The sequence below is a fragment of the Zootoca vivipara genome, chromosome 8 (genome assembly GCF_965207765.1).
Source record: "Zootoca vivipara chromosome 8, rZooViv2.hap1.1, whole genome shotgun sequence".
Lineage (NCBI taxonomy): Eukaryota > Metazoa > Chordata > Lepidosauria > Squamata > Lacertidae > Zootoca > Zootoca vivipara.
The window spans coordinates 73,680,605-73,702,491 of NC_142591.1; the positions used below are offsets into that span (position 1 = coordinate 73,680,605).

General features: G+C 44.4%; 1 protein-coding gene across 6 annotated transcripts in view; it reads left to right on the plus strand.

Annotated features, from left to right (window-relative positions):
* The window catches only part of COL14A1 (collagen type XIV alpha 1 chain), a 121,862-nt gene that overhangs the window by 44,036 nt on the left and 55,939 nt on the right, over window positions 1-21,887 (plus strand). For all 6 annotated transcript variants that reach the window (XM_088675874.1, XM_060277650.2, XM_035126180.3 and 3 more), the window contains 12 exons: window positions 119-238; window positions 3,351-3,515; window positions 3,709-3,870; window positions 3,963-4,114; window positions 4,756-4,885; window positions 9,693-9,838; window positions 12,984-13,113; window positions 15,535-15,674; window positions 16,803-16,929; window positions 17,726-17,865; window positions 19,344-19,476; window positions 21,461-21,532. In XM_088675874.1, coding sequence (XP_088532000.1) covers window positions 119-238; window positions 3,351-3,515; window positions 3,709-3,870; window positions 3,963-4,114; window positions 4,756-4,885; window positions 9,693-9,838; window positions 12,984-13,113; window positions 15,535-15,674; window positions 16,803-16,929; window positions 17,726-17,865; window positions 19,344-19,476; window positions 21,461-21,532 — 1,617 coding nt within the window. The remainder of the gene's footprint in view (window positions 1-118; window positions 239-3,350; window positions 3,516-3,708; window positions 3,871-3,962; window positions 4,115-4,755; window positions 4,886-9,692; window positions 9,839-12,983; window positions 13,114-15,534; window positions 15,675-16,802; window positions 16,930-17,725; window positions 17,866-19,343; window positions 19,477-21,460; window positions 21,533-21,887) is intronic.

The following is a 21,887-nucleotide window of genomic DNA, read 5'->3' on the forward strand; positions in this document are numbered from 1 at the left end:
ATTAAGCCTTGCCATATACAAACCCTCTCCAAATGCATATCGCCCAACATAATGATGGGTATTTTGTTAGTATTGTAAGCAAACCTTATGGGATGATGTGCTTTCCTTTCTTCCCCAGGCCTTGCACAATACAGCGGCGACCCACGGATAGAATGGCATCTGAATGCCTATAGCACAAAAGATGCTGTTTTGGAAGCAGTGCGTAACCTACCATACAAGGGTGGGAACACCTTAACAGGTAACAAGTATGGTTTTATGCACTTCAATAATGTGCAGAGCTCCCCAGTTATCCTATTGATCTGTTATCCTATTCATTCTTTTGCATGAGGAGTAAAAATGGGTCTGTGTTCTTGCTGTAGTTTGGTTATAAGGTCAGTGAAAGGCAGGGGTTTTTTTTTTTGTCTGCAGTATGTGCAGGAATTCATGTGCCAAACTCTAAATCATTCTACCGTAAGTGGTATCATTAGGTTAATAATAATAATAAAGACTACACTACATTGAAGGAGATAGGGAAGGATGTTTATCAACCCAACTATTCAAGCTGATGCAAATTAGTTATATTATTTCAATTTTGAAGGGTGCATCTTTTGAAATGTTGGTCCCTGCTTAATTTACTGAATTGATGTGTTATTTATTTTCGCCAGCAGCATTGTGTTGGGAGTTGTACAGAACATGTTGGTTAAAAGGCCCCTTTCCTGTAGGCTTGCATACGACACAGTGCCCTGTGTTCACCTCAAAGGAGGGGGTTGGAAGCATCTGCTTTCTTGTTTAAACTAACCACAGTTCATCATTGCATCCAAACCACTGTGGTTAGTTTAAACGATGGCTTAAACCAGGGGCGGGCAGCTTGTGACCCTCAACTTAAAGTTCAACAGCCCTCTTTCGATGAGACGATCAGTTCTAACCTCTGACATCCCCTGCAGCCCACTGAACTGGGAGCAAGCAAAGGAGAACAGGGTTAGCACCACCCACTTTGGCCTTTTTTCTCACAAACCACCTGCATGTAGCCCCTGATAGGCTACATTCAAAGGAATGCAACCCTCAAGAGAAAATGTTGCACACCCACACGTGCGGTTTAAACAAACCACAGTTCCTTGCTCAAAACTTACAAACTGTGGGTAGACGTGTTGGTCTGCCGTAGTCGAAACAAAATAAAAATATCCAGGACTTAGATGGTTCCATTCCCCCACTCTGCTAAGTGCCAGAGGAAGAGACGAGAATATTGAGCACGAGATTCTTGCATAGTCTAAACCATGGTTTAGCTGCTAAACTTTAGCATTATGTCAATATGCTAAAGCTGCTAAACAATAGCATTATGTCAGGAGATTTGGAGCACCAGGTTGCATCCCAGATTGGTTTGGTTTGGCTCAGGGTGACTGCAGCCCATCTAAAAGGATACTGAGTAATATCTGTTAGCTTTAGAATCTTAGTAAGCTGAAAGAGGAGACTTAAAGGATTTCCCTTGAGTAACTGCAATCCATGGTTCAGCCCTGAACAGGATCCAGTCTTTCCCATGAGTAATGATTATTCACAATACCAGGCTTAAGAGCCTCAGACTTCCAATTAGTCATATGGAATCCCAGCTTCACACTCCCACTGACAGAACATACCAAAGGCCCCACCCCCACCCGCCGGTGTACAGCATTTGGATACATATTCATCAAATTATTCCTTTCCCAAATCCTTGATTTAATTTAATTTGTCACTCTTCAACATCCCTGTTGTTTTTGGGAAGGTCGCTGAGGAGTTAGTAGTAGAGCATGTGCTTTGCATGCTAATCGGTCTCTGTATTGGATCTGAAATTGTTTTAATACAATTAAGTTTGTTTTAATTGTGTCATATATGCCATTGTGGGAACTATTTTTAGGCTGTGTGTGTGAGAGAGAGAGAGAGTGAATGAAAGAGATTGCTTACTAATGCATCATAAGAAGCAATTCATGAATGAAATCAATAAATCAATAATAATAATAATGCATGCATATACAGTGGTACCTCAGTTTATGAACACAATTGGTTCTGGAAGTCTGTTCATAAACTGAAGCGTTCATAAACTGAAGCGAACTTTCCCATTGAAAGTAATGTAAAGTGGATTAATCTGTTCCAGACAGTCCGCGGAGTACTTAAACTGAAGCGTTCATAAACTGAAGCGAACTTTCCCATTGAAAGTAATGTAAAGTGGATTAATCCGTTCCAGACGGGTCCGCGGAGTACTCAACCTGAAGCGTACTTAACCCAAAGCATGGGTGTAATTGGTTCCGGAAGTCTGTTCATAAACTGAAGCGTTCATAAACTGAAGCGAACTTTCCCATGGAAAGTAATGGAAAGTGAATTAATCCGTTCCAGATGGGTCCGCGGCGTTCGTAAACCGAAAATTCATAAACCGAGGTGTTCATAAACCGAGGTTCCACTGTAGTCCCAGGTTTAATCCCTAGTATCTCCAAGTGAGACTTGGAAAGCTCCTGCCTGAAACTCTTGAGAGTCACTGCTGGTCAGTGCAAAAGACAATACTGTGCTAGATGGAGCAATGATCATCTGACTCAATATAACTCTATGGTTTTGAAGTAACACATACACACACACACCCCAATTTACAGGTCCTGCTTCATTTGTTTTTATCAGCAGATTGGTGCATTTATTAAAAAAATCTGTGCCCAACTGTTCCTCCAAGCATCATCTTCTTCTTCTTTAGCGATCACTTGCAGCCGAGTCAGATTGTTTTCCATGAACACGGTTTTAACAGTGAGTCCATAAGTGACTATGGAGGCCAATTCTGGATCCACACATCCTTCCACAGTGGGGACATAGGTTTCCAAGTGGGAGTTGATCACGGTGAGGGTTCGCCAAGCGTGCCTTCCTCTTAGCACATTTCTCCTTTTCGTCCTGAGCTCGAGTGTCTTCAAAACCCATGACACCTTTGGTAAAGGCTGTTTTCCAACTGGAGCACTCACAGGACAGTGCTTCCCAATTTTCTGTGCTTATACTGCATTTTTTTAAGATTTACCTTGAGAGCATCTTTGAACATCTTTTGTTGACCACCAGCATTATGCTTTCCATTTTCAAGTTCGGAATAGAGTAGTTGCTTTGGAAGCCGATAATCAGGCATCCGCACAACATAGGAACTGAATCTTCCCACCCCTGCCTTAGAGGGAGGGTACCATCTTTTCCAGCATCTCATTTAAACACACTGACACTCCCAGCTATCTATTAACCATTAGCTCCCACTGAGGAAACATGAGCCAGCTATTCTGGACTATTTGCTATCAATCCATGTAACAATCAGCCAGAAGCTTTTAACTTTCTATATATGGTCAATTTGGGTAAGGCTTTCCTCTCTCTCCCTTTTCAAACAGGCCTCGCCTTAACTTTTATTTTGGAAAACAACTTTAAGCCTGAAGCAGGTGCAAGACCCGGGGTCCCCAAAATCGGTATATTGATCACAGATGGGAAATCCCAAGATGATGTCATCCCGCCTGCCAAAAACCTGAGAGACGCTGGCATTGAATTGTTTGCTATTGGTATGTATTCTTGTCTTATTGATTAGCTTTGGAAAGTGTTTTCTCTCCTTGGAACAGGCTTGTTCGGCATTCCATTCTCACAGTGGCCAACCAGGTGTGGGAATTTTGGGTGGTGGCTGGGAATCTGGAGTGTGAATGTGAGAACTCTCACTGAGTTGAGGCTTGCAACTTGTGGCGTTTCTTCCAATGCTAGGTGTAAAGAATGCTGACGAAAACGAACTGAAGGAAATCGCCTCTGAACCAGACAGCACTCACGTCTACAACGTTGCTGATTTCAGCTTCATGAACTCCATTGTGGAAGGTCTTACCAAGACCGTGTGCTCAAGAGTTGAAGAACAGGAAAAAGAAATCAAAGGTAAATGAGGAAACTTATGACAGAGCACAACGAGTAACCCGTATTCCATTTCACGTAGTTAAAATGATTGTTTTTAATTGCCTAAAACTTAGGAACTTTGGTAGCCACTCTGGGGGCTCCTACAGATTTGGTCACATCCGAGGTGACAGCCAGGGGGTTCCGTGTGAGCTGGACTCATGCGCCAGGCAAAGTGGAGAAATACAGAGTTGTCTACTACCCCACAAGAGGAGGACAGCCAGAGGAGGTAATGTTGCAATGAATGCTCATGCGCTTAATCATCTGAATGTGTGTGTGTGTGTGTGTGTGAGAGAGAGAGAGAGAGGGGGGGGGGAGATGGAATTCACCACCTCAGAAAATGATGGAGTTGGCCAAGACATCCTTCTATGTAATCAAACATCCTGTGGCCACTCAAGGTGCCTGCAGGAAGCCTACAAGCAGGCCCAATTGATCTGCTTTTGGCCCAATCAATCCGTTAGATTTCATGGCTTTTTGGGGGGGGGGGTGAGACTTTGGCACCTAAAATGGCTGCCATGCTCTCGCATTAGAAAACAGGATGCCCCGTTTTTTTCTGGGACACTTGTGGGTTATGCATAGCTGCCAAGTTTTCCCTTTTCTCGCGAGGAAGCCTATTCAGCATAAGGGAAAATCCCTGTAAAAAAGGGATAACTTGGCAGCTATGGTTATGGGATGCCTCTATTTTGGGCAGGGCATGAGTAGAGGACTCTTTGGGGGGGAAGGTGGAAATCTTTAGTGGCTGCTAATCAACTGGCATTCTCCTTTCACCAGTCATTTCTCTTTCTCCTGGACGCGTGTTAAGGTTCATTTCCAAGCAAAGGAAAAAGCCTGATTTGGTATGAATTTGATTCGGTCTGTCTCGTCCTACAGGTGGTTGTGCATGGCAGTGTTTCAACGGCAGTGCTGAAAAACCTGATGTCTATAACTGAATACCAGATAGCTGTTTTCGCCATATACATTACTTCTGCCAGCGAGGGCCTCCGGGGTACTGAAACTACGCGTAAGTAAAGGAACAGAACAAAGAGTCAGTGCGTATCTGTTTCTGAGCTGTGCCGAGGCTGGATTCTTTCCGCCTTAACCAGGCATTCTAAACCTTTGATGTGATGAGACAGAACAGTGACAATTCACTAGCTCTGCCTGCCTCCCCCCTCCGTCGCCCTCCCAGCTACCCCCCACAAGTTAGAGGCAAACATCTGCAGTGGAAAGCCTGCTCTGCTTGGAAAATCCAGGTTATGGAATACATGTAATAATAATAATAATAATAACAACAACAATAATAGTTTATTTATTTATACCCCACCCATCTGGCTGGGTTTCCCCAGCCTCTCTGGGCAGCTTCCAACAAAATATTAAAATACAATGGTCTGTTAAACAATAAAAGCTTCCCTAAACAGGGCTACCTTCAGATGTCTTCTAAAAGTCTGACAGATGTTTTTCTCTTTGACATCTGGTGGGAGAACGTTCCACAGGGCAGGTGCCACTACCGAGAAGGCCCTCTGCCTGGTTCCCTGTAACTTGGCTCCTCTCAGCGAGGGAACCGCCAGAAGGCTCTCAGCGCTGGACCTTAGTGTCCGGGCAGAACAATGGGGGTGGAGACACTCCTTCAGGTATCCTGGACCAAGGCAGTTTAGGGCTTTAAAGGGCAGCACCAACACTTTGAATTGTGCTCGGAAACCTACTGCTTCCATGGGTTTAAAAATAGGCTGCCCACTTCAAAAGTTCTCCCTCCAGCTGTTGGAGGGTGGTAGGAATGTATCTGAATCAGGAATGTATTTGGTTGATGGAGCTGGTACCTTGGTGTTCTCTCTCTCTCTCTCTCTCTCTCTCTCTCTCTCTCTCTCTCTCATTGCATGAAGGGTTTAGAATACCTGAACAGGGTTTCTGCAATGCTTCCAGTACATTTAGTAACTCCAGGTTTAAGAACATGAGAAGAACCTGCCAGATCAGGCCAATGGCCCATCTAGTCCAGCATCCTGTTCTCCCGGTGGCCAGCCAGATGCCTTATGGGAAGCATGAGTTGGGGAGGAATTATCTCCTTCCCCCTGTCATTCTCCTTTGGATAAGTTTACCTGTAAAGGTGCCCCTCTCCCATGGTCAGGCTACATAATGCTGATTTTAAAATGTGAAATCTGAACTGGGGATGGGTGCTCTCTCAAGAAAAGTTATTGGGGGAGAATCAGAGGCAATCCTGTCATGTCAGAGCAAATGCTTTACTTTCTTAATGAGGCAGTAAAGCCCATTCATTGGGATCTGACCACCTTACTTTGAAATAGAGTGGTACTTGCATGAGAAAGACCCCTCTGGGAATAACCAAAAAGCTTCTGCGTCAGGAAAATGGTTAGCATATGAACTGTTTTCTCTGACATAGTAACTTCTTTGTTCTCAGGTGAAGTCTGTTTCATTTAAGAGCCACCCCTTGCAAAAAGTGCTTGTAAAATTAACCACAAGCTTACCTTGCTGTCAAAAGAACCCCAAGCTTGTAGCTCTGGCCTCAGTTTGACTTTTCACCATGCATGAGGCTTAAAGTGTCTCTTGTTCCAGTTGGCTTGCAATGAGAATGTTAAATCCACATTAACCCAAACCCACATTTGCATTAGCAGTTGCTACCCTCTGGTTTCTGCGCTAAGAACAAGTGGCCGGAATCGACCACGAAGCCTCACTTGACCAGCCTTGGCCTATGCCAAGTACCACACAGTTCAGTAGGACTCACTCCTAAGTAAATATGCACTGGATCACAGCCTTGGTGTGCTTTCACTCAAATAAACCACACCTGTCCTTGGGGGTCAGCTTTTATCTTGTTGCTTGTTGTTGACTAGTGAGATTAATCCTCCAGCCACAAACCAGCAGGGCTCCTGATAAGAACTTTCCCTCCAACTCCTTCTCTGACGGTTGATTCTAGGTTGTTCAAGTAAGGGAATGGAAGGTCTGCTTCCATGCCTGGTGCCAATCCTCAGCTATCACCCAGGAAGGAGTAATTATGTGGTGCTTGTGCCTATCATGGTATTTCTAGAAGTGTGTGTGTGTGCTCTGCATTCCAAGCAGCATGCAGAAGAGTCTTTTATTTATGCTTAAGCACCATATCTTTCGTGATGCTTTTAAGAGGTTTGTGTCTTGACATGCTCTTACCTACAGACCCAGTTTTATATTTCTTCCTTTTCTTTTTTTTGGAAAAAGCATTTTTGACGAATACCGCTGCTTTATGGGGGCAGCTGGATGCGAGAGATTTCCTGCATCTTGCTGCTTCCTCGGTGCAAACCTCAAAAGAATCTGCCTACAAATGAAGGCCTGTGTCTCCTGTGACTGGCAGAAGCTCTGGGGCCCGTCATCTGCTAGCCAAACCTTTAATGGGAAATGCCATTCAATGCCATTTCAGGACTGATCCTGAAAAGCAGGTGGTCCACCTCTGAGCTTATACCCTGCCCTCACAGGGCTGCGGTGGCGCTGTGGTCTAAACCACCGAGCCTCTTGGGCTTGCCAATCGTAAGGTCGGCGGTTCGAATCTGTGTGATGGGGGTGAGCTCCCGTTGCTCTGTCCCAGCTCCTGCCAACCTAGCAGTTTGAAAGCACACCAGTGCAAGTAGATAAATAGGTACTGCTGTGGCGGGAAGGTAAATGGCGTTTCTGTGCGCTCTGGCTTCTGTCACAGTGTCCCATTGTGCCAGAAGCAGTTTAGTCATGCTGGCCACATGACCCAGAAAGCTGTCTGTGGACAAATGCCGGTTCCCTTGGCCTGAAAGCAGAGATGAGCGCTGCACCCCATTTGTTGTTGTTTAGTCATTTAGTCGTGTCCGACTCTTCGTGACCTCATGGACCAGAGCATGCCAGGCACTCCTGTCTTCCACTGCCTCCCGCAGTTTGGTCAAACTCATGTTGGTCGCTTCGAGAACACTGTCCAACCATCTTGTCCTCTGTAGTCCCCTTCTCCTTGTGCCCTCAATCTTTCCCAACATCAGGGTCTTTTCCTGGGAGTCTTCTCTTCTCATGAGGTGGCCAAAGTATTGGAGCCTCAGCTTCAGGATCTGTCCTTCCAGTGAGCACTCAGGGCTGATTTCCTTAAGAATGGATACGTACTATGGACCCCATAGTCAAATTCAATTAGACTTAACCGTCCAGGGGTCCTTTACCTTTATTAGCTATACCTCGCTCTGTTGCATCTCTCAATCCAATCACACCTGAGGCAGTGACACAACAGAAATGGCTCCCACCAAGGGAGGGGCAGTGAATCATACAGAGACCCTGCGGGCAACATCTGTGTAGGTGGATCATTTGGGAAAGAGCTCCATTATTCCCAGTGGGACTTACTCCTGAGTTGACATGCGTTGGACTGCACTGCATAAGAATTAAGTTATGTGTAGGCCAGGATTTGGTTAATGAGTAACTCCATGGTAATATTGCTGCATACTGACGCAGTAACATCACATCCCATAGCACCTGGCGCACTTTCAAAGTCACTTTTCAAGTTCTGACTAAGCCCAGCCCTATACATTTTTCAGAACTGATCGCACAACTGCCCAAGGCTGAATGTCTCCAAGCACTGTTTTAACAAATCTTTGCTTGAGTGTCATAAAGCAATATTCTGGAAATGTGCAAATAATTAATCACTCCATTTCATATATATCTTAATGCTGCCTTTGAGAGTTTGCGGGGGGAAATATAGTTTACATATTTGACCTCATTGGAAGATGGTGACAGATTGAAATGAACGGCAAATATGAAAACCTACACATATGTGTATAGGTTGCAGGAAACGAAATATCGACTGAACAGCCATCCATGGAGATAAATTAATTCATGCCATGAGCGTTAGAGACATGGAAAATATTAAAGATAAGTGCATGTTTGGTGTTGGTGGGGTGGTCAGACCAGGGATGGAAAAACTGTGATCTTCTAGACCAGGCATCCCCAAACTGCGGCCCTCCAGATGTTTTGGCCTACAACTCCCATGATCCCCAGCTAACAGGGCCAGTGGTTGGGGAAGATGGGGATTGTAGTCCAAAACATCTGGAGGGCCGAAGTTTGGGGATGCCTGCTCTAGATATTGCTAGACTCCGAATCTCATCAGTTCTGACCATTGGCTGTGCTGGCTGAGGCTGTTGAGACTTGGAGTCCAAGAACATCTGGAGAGCCACAGGTTCCCTGCCCTTGTGCAGAGAGAAGTGGTCAACAATAACATCATGGGAGACCCTCCAGAGTCTTATAACATATCCCAGTTATAACATCCACGTTCTAATGAAATCCTAATATCTACTAAACCTAAACCTTTTGCACTATGCCTCCATCACCATATTAATCCCAGTAAGATAAATGAGGAATCTAACAGAAAAATAAGAAACATGATCCAAAATGACCAATAATTAGAAGTGCAATTATATTTTCAGGCAGTACCTCCCATACATATAGCAGCACAAAAGAAATACAGTGGAACCTCGGTTTATGAACACCTCGGTTTATGAGTTTTTGGTTTACGAACGCCGCGGACCCATCTGGAACGGATTAATTCACTTTCCATTACTTTCGATGGGAAAGTTCGCTTCAGTTTATGAACGATTCAGTTTATGAACAGACTTCCGGAACCAATCGTGTTCATAATCCGAGGTACCACTGTAAGCTATTTTGTGCCTCATTCATCTTAAAGCCCTTGCATCAATCATTTGCTGCAGCTCTTCCTTGTCAGCACTGTTCAAACAAAGTTGGTCGTTCATTCCTGAGTCAAAGAAAGCATTGAATTTACTGTTAGAGAATCATTTTTATTTCAGCTGCTCTCCTCTAAGTAACTGTATATTGTTTCCCCACCCCACCCCCTGCAGTCGCCTTGCCAATGGCCTCGGATCTGGAGCTGTATGACGTGTCTCACAGCAGCATGAGAGTAAAATGGAACAGAGTAGCCGGTGCAACCGGCTATATGATTCTGTACGCTCCTCTCACGGATGGGCTGGCTGCAGATGAAAAGGAGGTGAGCTTGCCAAGCGGCACCGTTCGCCACTGGAATAAGGTCATGGGTTCGAGCTCCACATTGGGCAAAAGATTCCTGCATTGCAGGGGGTTGGATTAGATGGCCATTGCGGGCCCTTCCAACTCTATAATTCTAAGGACATGATGAATCTTCTCATCAAAGTGTGTGCTTATTTTCTTGAAAAGTTTCACTGCCTCCACAGAACACTTTTTTTGGACTTACATGTTCTTCTAAAAGCAGGATGTGTAGACAGTGCCTAAACCTTGTCGCTGTGTGGATGGGTGTGTATAGAATTTTTTTCTGAATTGTGGCTGCAGAGGAGAGAGGTGAAACTCATTCCCTCCCAGCTTGCTGTGCTCGCAATTACCTGTAATTTATTGATTAAAGAAAAACCAAATATGTAGCTGCATTCTACACACGAAACATGTTGTTTTGGCCCTTGGTAATTTCTAAGATTTAGTCAGAATTAGAGACAGAGGAGAGTATTGATTCATTACACATTTAAAGCCACCCCCCCCCAAAAAAATTGCACTTTCTGAAACTACATGTGAACCAAAGCACAACTATCCCTTGAAATTCACACACACCTGAATTTTGCGATGCAGTTTTCCAACCGAACAATGCTTACAAAACAATGTATATATTAGTGGAAAGTGTACATAAAAATAAAGAATTTATTGAAAATAGCACACCAAAATGCATCAAATTGGGGGAAATGATTTGCAGAAATGTTTCACGTTAGCCAAGCTGGCATATAAAATGTATTTATTAGGATAAAACTGCATTAGGGTAAAACTGCATTGAAATACTGGTGGATTTTCATTAGGATTTTTTAAAGGGTGGGAAAATCACAAATAGCTGTAAAATGTAAAGAGTTGAATTTAAGATCAGCAGAATGAGAAACTGCAAAGACTGGAATCTTCAAATCCTTCTCTCCATTGTCAGAACCAGTATGCATTTTCTTGACTTGGTGAACAAAACCTGCCCCTTTAGACAGTGTGAAGGGGCACCATCTCTGCCCCATTGCTCAGTTTGTGTATTTGAAATTGCATTTATTCCCATTCAGAGAAGGAGACTTAACAACATGCAAAGGCATGCAAGGCTCTGGTAAGGGTGTAGAGAGCTCGCATAGACTTGTGCTTTGTTCTTTGCATGATCTGTAGCTATGGGCATGTACCCCCTACAATGGAAACTTGCTGAAATCAGCAAGCTCGAGAACCTCACCCTATAGACAGATTTTCAACAAATAAGTCAGCCTTTATTGTTATTATTATTACTACATCCAGTAAAGAAGCTCAAGGGGACAGAAAGACTCACTTCAAATTGCAAACTGCATTAGCGGTAACTAAACCTCACCCTATGGAAATAATTCTTAAATACACTAATCATAGCTGCCATCTCCACAACCATCTTATTCCAGCTACCATTTTGAGGTGTGTTTTCTTTTATTGTTGCAACAACAACTGCAATCTCACAAGGGGAACCTTGAGGCCTTTTGTGCAGAGGTCTCCTCATCTTCCTCCTCTCACCTGCATACTGGGTGGTTGTTTCTATTTCTTTCTTTTCTTTTCTTTTTAAAAAAAATCTTTATTTGAATTTAAAAATTAGACACATACAAATCAAACGAACAAATCAAATAAATCAAAAACATATTGAACATATCATACAAAAAAACAAAATCTTACAACTTAACACAAAATCATTAAACTTCCACCTCTCATCCTCTCGAGTCATTAAAGTATTTGCCTTTACTGCATTCCTATGTCTCTTAATTCAACATTTTATCTCATCACATCACATTCTATAGTATAATAGTTATTCAGTACGAAGCACTAGAAATAAATCCAAGACCTCAATGTGGGGCATTGTTTTTTCATATATTCCCCAAATTTCCCCCAGCTTTGATAGAATTTTTGTTTGCTGCTTCCTCTAATTGAATCTGTTAGCTTATCCAAATCTATATAACTAAATACTTTTTCTTGCCATTCCTTAATTTTTGCTGCTTCTTGTTTCTTCCAATATGTTGCAATCCATATTCTTGCCGCAGCAACTGCATAAAGGAATAATTTCTCATCTTGTTTATTTATTCCCTCATCTACCATTCCCAATAAGAAGGATTCCAGATTTTTCTTTATATTATATTTCAATTTTTTTTAATTTCTTCAAAAACCTGGTTCCAAAAAGCTTTAATTACTCCACCATGCCACCACATATGCATGAATGTTCCCACCTCTTTCCAACATCTCCAGCAAAGATTATCCTTCGTTTCATACATTTTATGTATTTTAATGGGTATCATATACTATTTGTAGAACATTTTAATCATATTTTCTTTGATCCCCTCCTCAGCCGTGAATTTCCAAGATTTCTTCCATAATTTTTCCCACTGTTCAAACTGTATGATTTCCCCCAGGTCTATCGCCCATTTGGTCATTGTTTCCATTGTTTACCATTTCATCTTTAACCTCCCAGTCCAGCAATACGTTGTACATATTAGAGATGATTTTACTGTTACTTTGTACTAAATGTACCTCCAATAGGGAGGGGCTGGGTGGTTGTTTCTAGTCCTTAAAACGAACCATTGTACTGTGTCTCTGTGGGCAATACAACATGTACTTGGTTCTGACTCAAGATCAGATCCCAAATGGTACTCCCACCTCTGGATAAAGCCAACACTTTCAGAAGTCTTGTTGTACCTTTAAGATACTGGTTCCAACCTTCCCATGTCTCTTTCTCCATCTTGGTACTTCTCCCTGAGGCAGATTCCTTCACTCTCATGCATCACAAGGCTGGCCTTGTATGTTTTCCCTCCATTTCATATATTCAAACCTCAGTTGCTGCTTCTCCTCTGCAAAACTGTATCAGGAGGCAGTGATTTATGAGGGGAAGTGGCAGACAAAAGGGTGTTTAACATTTCCCCCATAACACACCTCCGCCCAGTTGCCATTTGTCTCCCAAGAGTTCTGGATCTGTGATTCCACTCCCTCCTTACTTGGCTTTGCAGAGGAGACTTTCAAGTACCCAAAATTGACTAAATAAATAAGGCCTCTCCCCTCCCCTTGGGGAATAAGGCCTCCCTCCTCCCCCTTTTATGCTGCTTCTTTGGTTTTATATATGATGAACCATCCCATTGTTTCATCCGCAGATGAAAATTGGAGAAAGCTCAACAGACATTGAACTGGAGGGTCTTCTGCCCAACACAGAATACACGGTCACAGTTTATGCAATGTTTGGAGAGGAAGCCAGTGACCCGCTTACAGGACAAGAAACAACATGTAGGTGATTCAATGCTCCAGGAGCAAAACTCTAGGAGAGGTTTGCTTGTTTGAAAATGAATTTCTGGGATTAAAGTCTGGTGTAGAGTATTGATTCCCACAGGCATCATTTAGGGAAGGCAGGTGGGCACCATTTATGAATATCCCCCAGAACCACCAAAATATCTGGTTATGATGGAGTAGAACAAAGTAACCACAATGCATTGCTTCTTCTTTTTGTTTGTATTTAGTTTTAAGATATTGAAGAGCATTGTCCTGCTAATTTTACCCTCCATGAAAATATTTTCTTTGCCCCCCTGGGCAGAGACCTGCCTTATCTGAGTCACATCATTGGTCCATCTAACTCAATATTCTCTGGACTGATTGGCAGGCGTTCTCCAGAAGGTAGCACCCCTCTCCATTCCATATAAGGAAGCTAAATGGACTAGCAGTTCTTCTTACATCACTGCACCTGAAACAAACAAACATGACAGTCTGGCAGGCTGGGTACCATACATTTATCTGCCTTCCATCACATGGGAATGGTCAGGGGCCTTTAAAGTGATTGCTTCTTCCTGAGGCAGTCATTTCAATTTGCCTAATGGTAGGGTTAGCCCTGGCTAGATTACTCAGGCCCCCGATCTTTCAGTTCATAGGGGAGGTTCATGTGAAACTCCTTAAAGGTAAAGGTAAAGGGACCCTGACCATTAAGTCCAGTCACGGACGACTCTGGGGTTGCGGCGCTCATCTCGCTTTATTGGCCGAGGGAGCCGGCTTTTCCACGTCATGTGGCCAGCATGACAAAGCCGCTTCTGGCAAACCAGAGCAGCGCACGGAAACGCCATTTAACTTCCCACCAGAGTGGTACCTATTTATCTACTTGCACTTCGACGTGCTTTCAAACTGCTAGGTTGGCAGGAGCAGGGACCGGGCAACGGGAACTCACCCCGTCACGGGGATTCGAACCGCCGACTTTCTGATCGGCAAGCCCTAGGCTCAGTAGTTTAACCCACAGCGCCACCTGGGTCCTGTGAAACTCCTTAGGTCCTTGTTATTACACGGGTGTAATAACATGTAAGGCACAGTTCCAGCGGAAGTATCTCATGTGCTGTCTCTTTGATTCCATGCCAATCCAATGTTTTCATTTTCGCATGGCTTGCGCTGAACATTTCCCTAGAAAATTGTGTCTAAAGCCAGAAGTTCCTCAGCTGCTACGTTTTTCTGTTGTGTTATGAAAGGATCCAGACTTTTTCATTCAAAACAGCTTATGCTAGTAAACATGTAGTCATGAAATCAGAGAGTGAGTTGCATGCAACGTTACAAATGTGTGCAAGGAAAAGAGGTTTTTAAATGTAAATAATACAGCCTTGTGAGACTGTGGTTTGTTTTTTTCTTCGAGGGGGTAATACAGTGCTTAATCCTTTCCCAGCTGACTGGGTTGTTTTTGTTTTTGCTCATAATTACTTCCAACTGCTTTCTTCACTATAACAAGGATGGGAGAACCTGTGGTCCTCAAGATATTGCTGCACAACAGCTCTCATCCAGAGGTCTAGGGGGACCTACACATTATACCAACTTCTCCCAAAGAATCTTGAGAACTGTGGTTCATTCCTTACAGAATTGCAGCTTCCAGTACCTTGGACAAACTACAGTTCCCAGGATTCTTTGTGAGGAGTCATGTATGGTGTGTTTGCAGCCAGAAATGATGGAGGCTGTAGTCCAAACAGTCTGGAGAGTTTCTGGTTTCCTCTCCTTGCTCTGTTGGATTCGAGATGCATTTTTCTCCATGAGAAGAGGGATGTGACAGACACAGAGCCATGATTCTGGTTGAGAGGGCCACTGAGTAAGTGTTGGTGTACATAAACCGCACTTTAAACTCTACCTGGACAGTTCTGCTTTAGACTGCCAGGGAAAGAGGGATTTGTATGTTTGGATTCCCTCCGATGAAAACAAATAAATAACCCTCCACGCAGAAAGAAAATTAGCATACTGTATTTTTCCGTAGATAACACGCCCCTGTGTATAATAATGCCCCCTTTTTGGGGGGCCTCCAAATTAAGAAAATGGGAGGAGATTGTATCCATGTATAAGATGACCCCCCAATTTTAAACATATTTTTTTAAAGAGAAAAGCCTAGTCTTATACATGGAAAAATGTGGTATATGGCATGTATGCACTTTGTTACACGGGGAGAAAAAAGCATGCAACTTGCACATTTTGACAGTCTGAAAACATTCCCAGGGGCTGGTTACATACCAGCTGTTGGAATGATTGCTGACTTCCATTGAAGTGATTGGGACTAATTCAGCTTGAATTCGAGCATATGAAGTTCATGTTTTCTTTTCAATGTGCTTTCTTTCTTTCTACATGTTTAAGAGATACAGATTTTTTTTATTTTTTTAAAAAAAGTTTGTAATTTGAACTTCCCTCTATCTTTTCCAGTACCTTTAAGCCCACCACAGAACTTGACGTTTTCAAATGTGGGACACAATTCAGCAAAGGTCACATGGGATCCTGCTTCTAAAAAGGTGAAAGGCTATCGGATTATGTATGTCAAAACAGATGGCACAGAAACCAATGAGGTAAGCAGATTTTTAGAAACAGGTTTTTGTTTTTTTTAAAGGAGCAAATGTATTATCAAATACCTATATCCTGTTTGCAATCTGTCAGTTACTGATATCGTAATTAGATTTAGTACGGTACTTCTCTTTGCGTAAGAACAACAGCTCCATGCCCAGAGGGATGCCAAGGAATACCACTCACAAGATAACCTTCTAGAAACTCAGAAAACGCCACGAAATATTTAAATGATTCAATTTAAACAGCAGAAAGCCACAAAGGGGGCAAAAATGGCTTGAAAGGAGCAGGAAAATGGCACGCAATCTCAGGAGTATTTTTAAGTGCAATCCCATGATCCTTTGCACTGACCTTTGAGGACTGTGGAGAGTTAGAGTTTGAGAAAGGAGGTTTGGAGGGACCAATTGGATGGTGTCTACAAGCTTTTTCGAAGGGCCCCCCCATGCGATTTTATGTATATGTGTGGTGCCCAGGAACATAACCCCCGCCTAACTGGGGAGACACCTGCATTTTTGTTTGATAAATGTGTTTCAAGGCTTTGAAAAACGTGCATGTCATAACCTGGATTCCACCCCTGCTCCCTGAGTCCATCTTTATTTTCTGTTAGCCTTGATGCCAAATTTTCCTCTTCCTTGCTACCAACCCTGTGGGTTGAAAGTAGGACGGACCTTTCCAAAGGTGGTTAAGGAGCAACTGCGTGGCTCTTGAAACAGAAACACCACTTTGCGGTTTGTTTGTTTTTTTAAAAAAATATGTCTTACAGGTGCTCTGCTTCCTCCCTCCCTTCCAAGCCCTGGTGGTCCATTTCAGCAGCAGGATCTGGTATTTTATGACAGTGAACAGGAGAGGAGTATAGCACCCCTTTCTCTCCCTTGTCTCTTCCCTGTAGCTGAAGGCGGGTGGGGGGGTGGGGTGGGGGGAGAGGAAGCACTCCGTTTCTTGCTACAATACGAGGCTTTTGCCAAACCACTGAAGGGTACATTCTGGCGTCCAGAAGGCTGTCTTCAGCTGTTAGGAAACTCACACAGCTCAATACAAGCCTGCCTTTTGCATCCTGATCTAGACGGTGCAATCCAGCTGAGTTTTGCCTCTCCACATGGTTTCTGATTGACGGGACTCCTTTCATTTTGCAGGAAGAGGTTGGCCGTGTTTCAACACACACTCTGCAGAGCCTGACATCCCTCACTGAGTATACTGTAGCTATTTTCTCCCTCTATGACGAAGGGCAGTCTGAGGCACTCACTGGCAGCTTCACCACAAGTAAGTCTGGCAGCATTTCTGAAATTCTGTCCAAGCGCAACCGTAATATTCCTTCGCTTTTCCGGGGAAAAAAGTAATTGCAACAGTCTCGCACTGCAATTTTATTCTTTTATTTTTTTAAGGAAAAAAGAAACGTAATAACCCCTCGACTTTTCATTCACCCGGCAGTTTAGAAACTTGAAATTAAAAGAAATGCAAATATCTTCTAAAGGTAGCTACAGAAAGAAAGAGAGGCATTTAAATGTTGGATAGCTGGAGGCAAGTTGGGTTTTGCCAGTTTGCTGAATACATTATGCAGATGAAGTAAACTCCTCAGAATTCCTTTCAGAAAAAGTTTCTTTCCAGCATTCAGTTGCATTGGGGTGTTCTGAACCGCAAAAAACAAAACACAATTCGGTCAAATTTGAACCTCTTAAGGCTAAGCAATGCCCTGTGCCAAAGAACTTAAATGAAAACCACTCCATGAGATTCTGTCCTCCTCTCTTGGTTGCTCTAGTTTCTGGAAATGGAACAAAGACATCCCAATTAATTCTACCATGTTTATAGGCAGGGCCGTCTTGAGCAGATCGCGCGCCCCGGTGCTGAGGGGCGGAGATCGCTCCGCCGCGCGGCACCCACCTTGCCAGGCCGGCGCCCAGCTTACCAGCCCCGCGCCATGGTGCACTGCGCCACCGGGGGTCTACGAAGAGCCGGCCCTGTTTATAGGGTGCCTTGGAGAGCTTTCCTAGTGCTTCTCTTCAATCAACTCAGTAATCCTTATAACAAGTTTTCTTTCCGATGTGATACTATCTTGCAGAAAAAGTTCCATCTCCCCAGTATCTGGAAATACACGAAGTATCAACAGACAGCTTTAGAGTCAGCTGGAAGCTGCCATCCTCAGACGTTGCCCTTCTTCGACTGGCATGGATTCCACTGGGTGGGGAAGAAGGCGAAGAGGTGACTGTTCTTACTTCTCATGTGTTATCCTGTATATTAACAGCAACCTCATGCTCCAAGTACAGTTGTACCTTGGAGTTCAGCTCTCGAACGTTTTGGTTCCTGAATGATCGAAACCCGGAAGTGTTTTGAATGTTATTTGGGAAGCCAAACGTGTGACGGGGCTTCTGCCGCTTCTGATTGGCAGCAGGAGCTTCCTGCCGCCAATCGGAAGCCGTGCTTTGGTTTTCAAACGTTTTGGAAGTTGAACAGACTTCCAGAACAGATTCCCTTTGACTTCTAAGGTACGACTGTACTGGTCCTTTTTCTTTTGGCCAAAACGAAAACATCTGTGCACAAGAGGGAACTATGAGCAGGCTCAGGGGAAACTGAGGATTCACAGAAGTGCAAAAACCCTTTAATATTAATATTTAATATTAATTTTTTATATCTATCCTGCGCATCTGGCTGGGTTTCCCCAGCCACTCTGGGCGGCTTTCAACAAAACATTAAAAGGTAAAGGGACCCCTGACCGTTAGGTCCAGTTGCAGACGACTCTGGGGTTGCGGCGCTCATCTTGCTTTACTGGCCGAGGGAGCCGGCGTACAGCTTCCGGGCCATGTGGCCAGCATGACAAAGCCGCTTCTGGCGAACCAGAGCAGCACACAGAAATACCATTTACCTTCCCGCTGGAGCAGTACCTATTTATCTACTTGCACTTCGTGCTTTCGAACTGCTAGGTTGGCAGGAGCTGGGACTGAACAATGGGAGCTCACCCCGTCATGGGAATTCGAACTGCCAACCTTCTGATCGGCAAGCCCAAGGCTCAGTGGTTTCGACCACAGCGCCACCCGTGTCCCCCTTAACAGAACGTTAAAAACAGAATAAAACATCAAACATTAAAAACTTCCCTAAGCAGGGCTGTCTTCAGATGTCTTCTAAAAGTCAGATAGTTGTTGATTTCCTTGACATCTGATGAGAGGGCGTTCCACAGGGCGGGCACCACTACCAAGAAGGCCCTCTGTCTGGTTCCCTGCAACCTCACTTATCACAGTGAGGGAACTGCCAGGAGGCCCTCAGAGCTGGACCTCAGTGTCCAGGTTGAACGATGGAGGTGGAGACGCTCCTTCAGGTATACTGGACTGAGGCCGTTTAGGGCTTTAAGGGTCAGCACCAACACTTTGAATTGTGTTCAGAAATGTACTGGAGCCAATGATGGGGGAAAAGAGCAACTCTAAGGAGGGGGCAAACCCCCAAAGAGATTGATGAGGACTGAACATATTCTTTTTTAAGAGTGGGAGTAGGGATGGAAAACTGGAGGGGGGGAAAGGCGAGGAAATGGAACGGAGTATTCTGGAAATGGGCATGACTGGCTGGCTGGAGCAATCCACACCGCAACATGTTATTGCAGGTCCCAGAGTTGTATGTATGAGTCACAAATCCACTGAGCAGCTGAGACGGATGATTTGTCTTTCTATCTGCCGTTTTGCCTCCTTCAGATCGTTCTCAGCGGAGAGGTGGACACGTACGAGATCGAAGGCCTTCTGCCAAGCACAGAGTATGAGGTGTCCTTGGTGGCCATCTTTGATGACGAAAGTGAAAGTGATGTCATTGCTGTCCTTGGGACCACACGTACGACAGGAAAAACATTGCAACCTTCTCTCTCTCTCTCTCTCTCTCTCTCTCTCTCTCTCTCTCTCTCTCTCTCTCTCTCTCTCTCTCTCTCTCTCTCTCCACCCCCGCCCCAGGGGCTTAATTTCTAGAAAGGGAGATGGCATAGCTCTAGTCTGTCTGGGAACACTGCTCTGTGAGCTGCAAAAACACAATTCCACAATTCCCTGATACACGGGGTGGTGGGTGGGGGTGTGAGGATGAGTCTTTGCAGTCACTCAGCACCTTCTCAAGAGCATTTCCCTCTTTCTCCACTTAGGGAAGTTCCGTAGCTCAGTGGTAGAGCATCTGATTTACACGCAGAAGGTCCCGGGTTCAATCCTTGGCATCTCCAGGCAAGGTTGGGAGAGGCTTCTGCCTGAAACCCTGGAGAGGGGCTGCCAGTCAGTGTAGACAATACTGAGCAATAGGGATCAATGGTCTGACTCGGTATAAAGGCAGCTTCCTATGTTCCTATGCATTCCAAGATAAGCTTGGGCATTCAAAATTGACCTCTGGTATGCCAGGATATGTATCAAGCATTGTCTCATGTTAAATGACGACATTATCAATCTATTAATAATTTCACCCATCCTCTCTTCCATTGTGCGGACCAAAATATCTGGGATGTGTGGAAGGGAACCCTGCCACAGGTTTAAAAAGCAGGAAGTTTGGGGTGGAGAAGCTGTGTTTGTGTGCTGCTGAATTTCTGCCAGTCTGCAGCTTTACCCAAATCTACCCACCTTCTGCTGGATCAATAATGTAGACAGTATTTGTTACAGGAGAAAAAGTGTTGTGGGTGGTAGAATTTGGAATAGAGAAACTGCAGACAGGGCAAAGCTTAAACACTCCTCCTCCCCAGCCCTTCTCTTTTTCAAATTCCCCTCTCCTGAAGCTGCTTTTCTTAAAAAAGAAGAAGAAAAGAAAATAGGGTACTGGTGTAGTAAGTACTATATTACGGCCTAGTACTTCGCTGAATTCTTACACGCTTAAAAGTGCAGCTTTAATGTATAGGTGCCTGCGAGACTGTTGAATTCATCTTTAGCGCATGCGCTGCCGGGGTGCAAAGATCCGCCCAGCGCCCCCAAATTTAGTTTAGCCCCCAAATTAACTTTTATTATGCTTATGTCACTCTTATCATTTGATAAATAGCGCTCACACCTGCGCGGCTCCAAAAGGAGTTTGTTCTTTAGAAAACCAGCTCTTCTAAAGAAGACAAAAAACACATTGGGAGTCAGTTTAAAGACTCCACGCATGCACTTATGGTCTTAGGGAGGGGTCTGAAAGATGAGACGGGGGGGCATTGTGCGCGTGCGTGGGAGAGCCATCTTGGGCAACCTTTCATTGTGGGAGCAACCTTATTTCTAGAGGAACTGGGAGGGCCCTTGCAAGCGCGCCTATATGAGTTCTTCTTGGGAAGGTTCCAGAGCCTGTGCGCGCTCCCGTCGCTAGATAGGCGCGTTCTCTTTCTGTCTGTCTCCCCCTCTTTCCTGTCACTCCCCCTCCTCCCGGTTTTGGTGAGGGAGACTTTCCAGAGAGCTCTCCCTGCAGCAGCATTAACGATTTCTCTAAACGAATTCGAACTGTAAGTGATGAAATTAAAACACAATTTGCAATGTTTCACTCGGGGTCAGCGGCACCTTTGACTCGCACCGCTTGTCTGCCACTGCCAGACAAGCGGTGCGAGATCAGTCGTGTCAAGCGTGCCGCCGACCCCACTGCCACATAACAGCTCAATGCGATACACTTAGGCGGCTTCAGTGGCAGGCGCCTGGCCCCCCTCAGAATTCGGAGCCCAGGTGCCCCGCACCCCTTGCACCCCCGGGTAAAGACGGCCCTGGTTGAATTCACTAAAATGTTCCCATATTTCCACAGCCAGTAGATAACTGTATGCGACTGGCATGAAGATGCAATTGCTAAAATGATGTTTCGTATGAAAGGTTCCATATCATGCTGTTTCTTTCAGTTGAAGTAACAACTACTGAAATGACCACCATAACCACGACTAGTACCACAACTTTCCGGCCTACAACAGCAGGTACAAAATATTTTTTTATTTGAAGATGAAAAATATCGTAAATATTTGTACAGCAAATTTTTGTCCTCAATATTATTGGGCCTGTTTGTTTTTTGGCAAAAGTAAAAAAGGGAAAGGGAAGGGAAGGGAAGCATGCCAATATGTTTCAAACAGATTTTCAGAAGGTGAATTTTCCTCACATATCCCCACCTCTAACTTAAAATTCTCTTCAGAGGCCCTGCAAGTGAAGTGTGGCTGATGGCTCTTAGGGAGAAAGTCTTATCGGGGTTGGCACCCCAGTTATGGGAAAGTCTCCTCAGAGAGGCTCATCCGGTCCATTCTTTATGGATTTTTTTGGTCCTAGTACCTCATTATC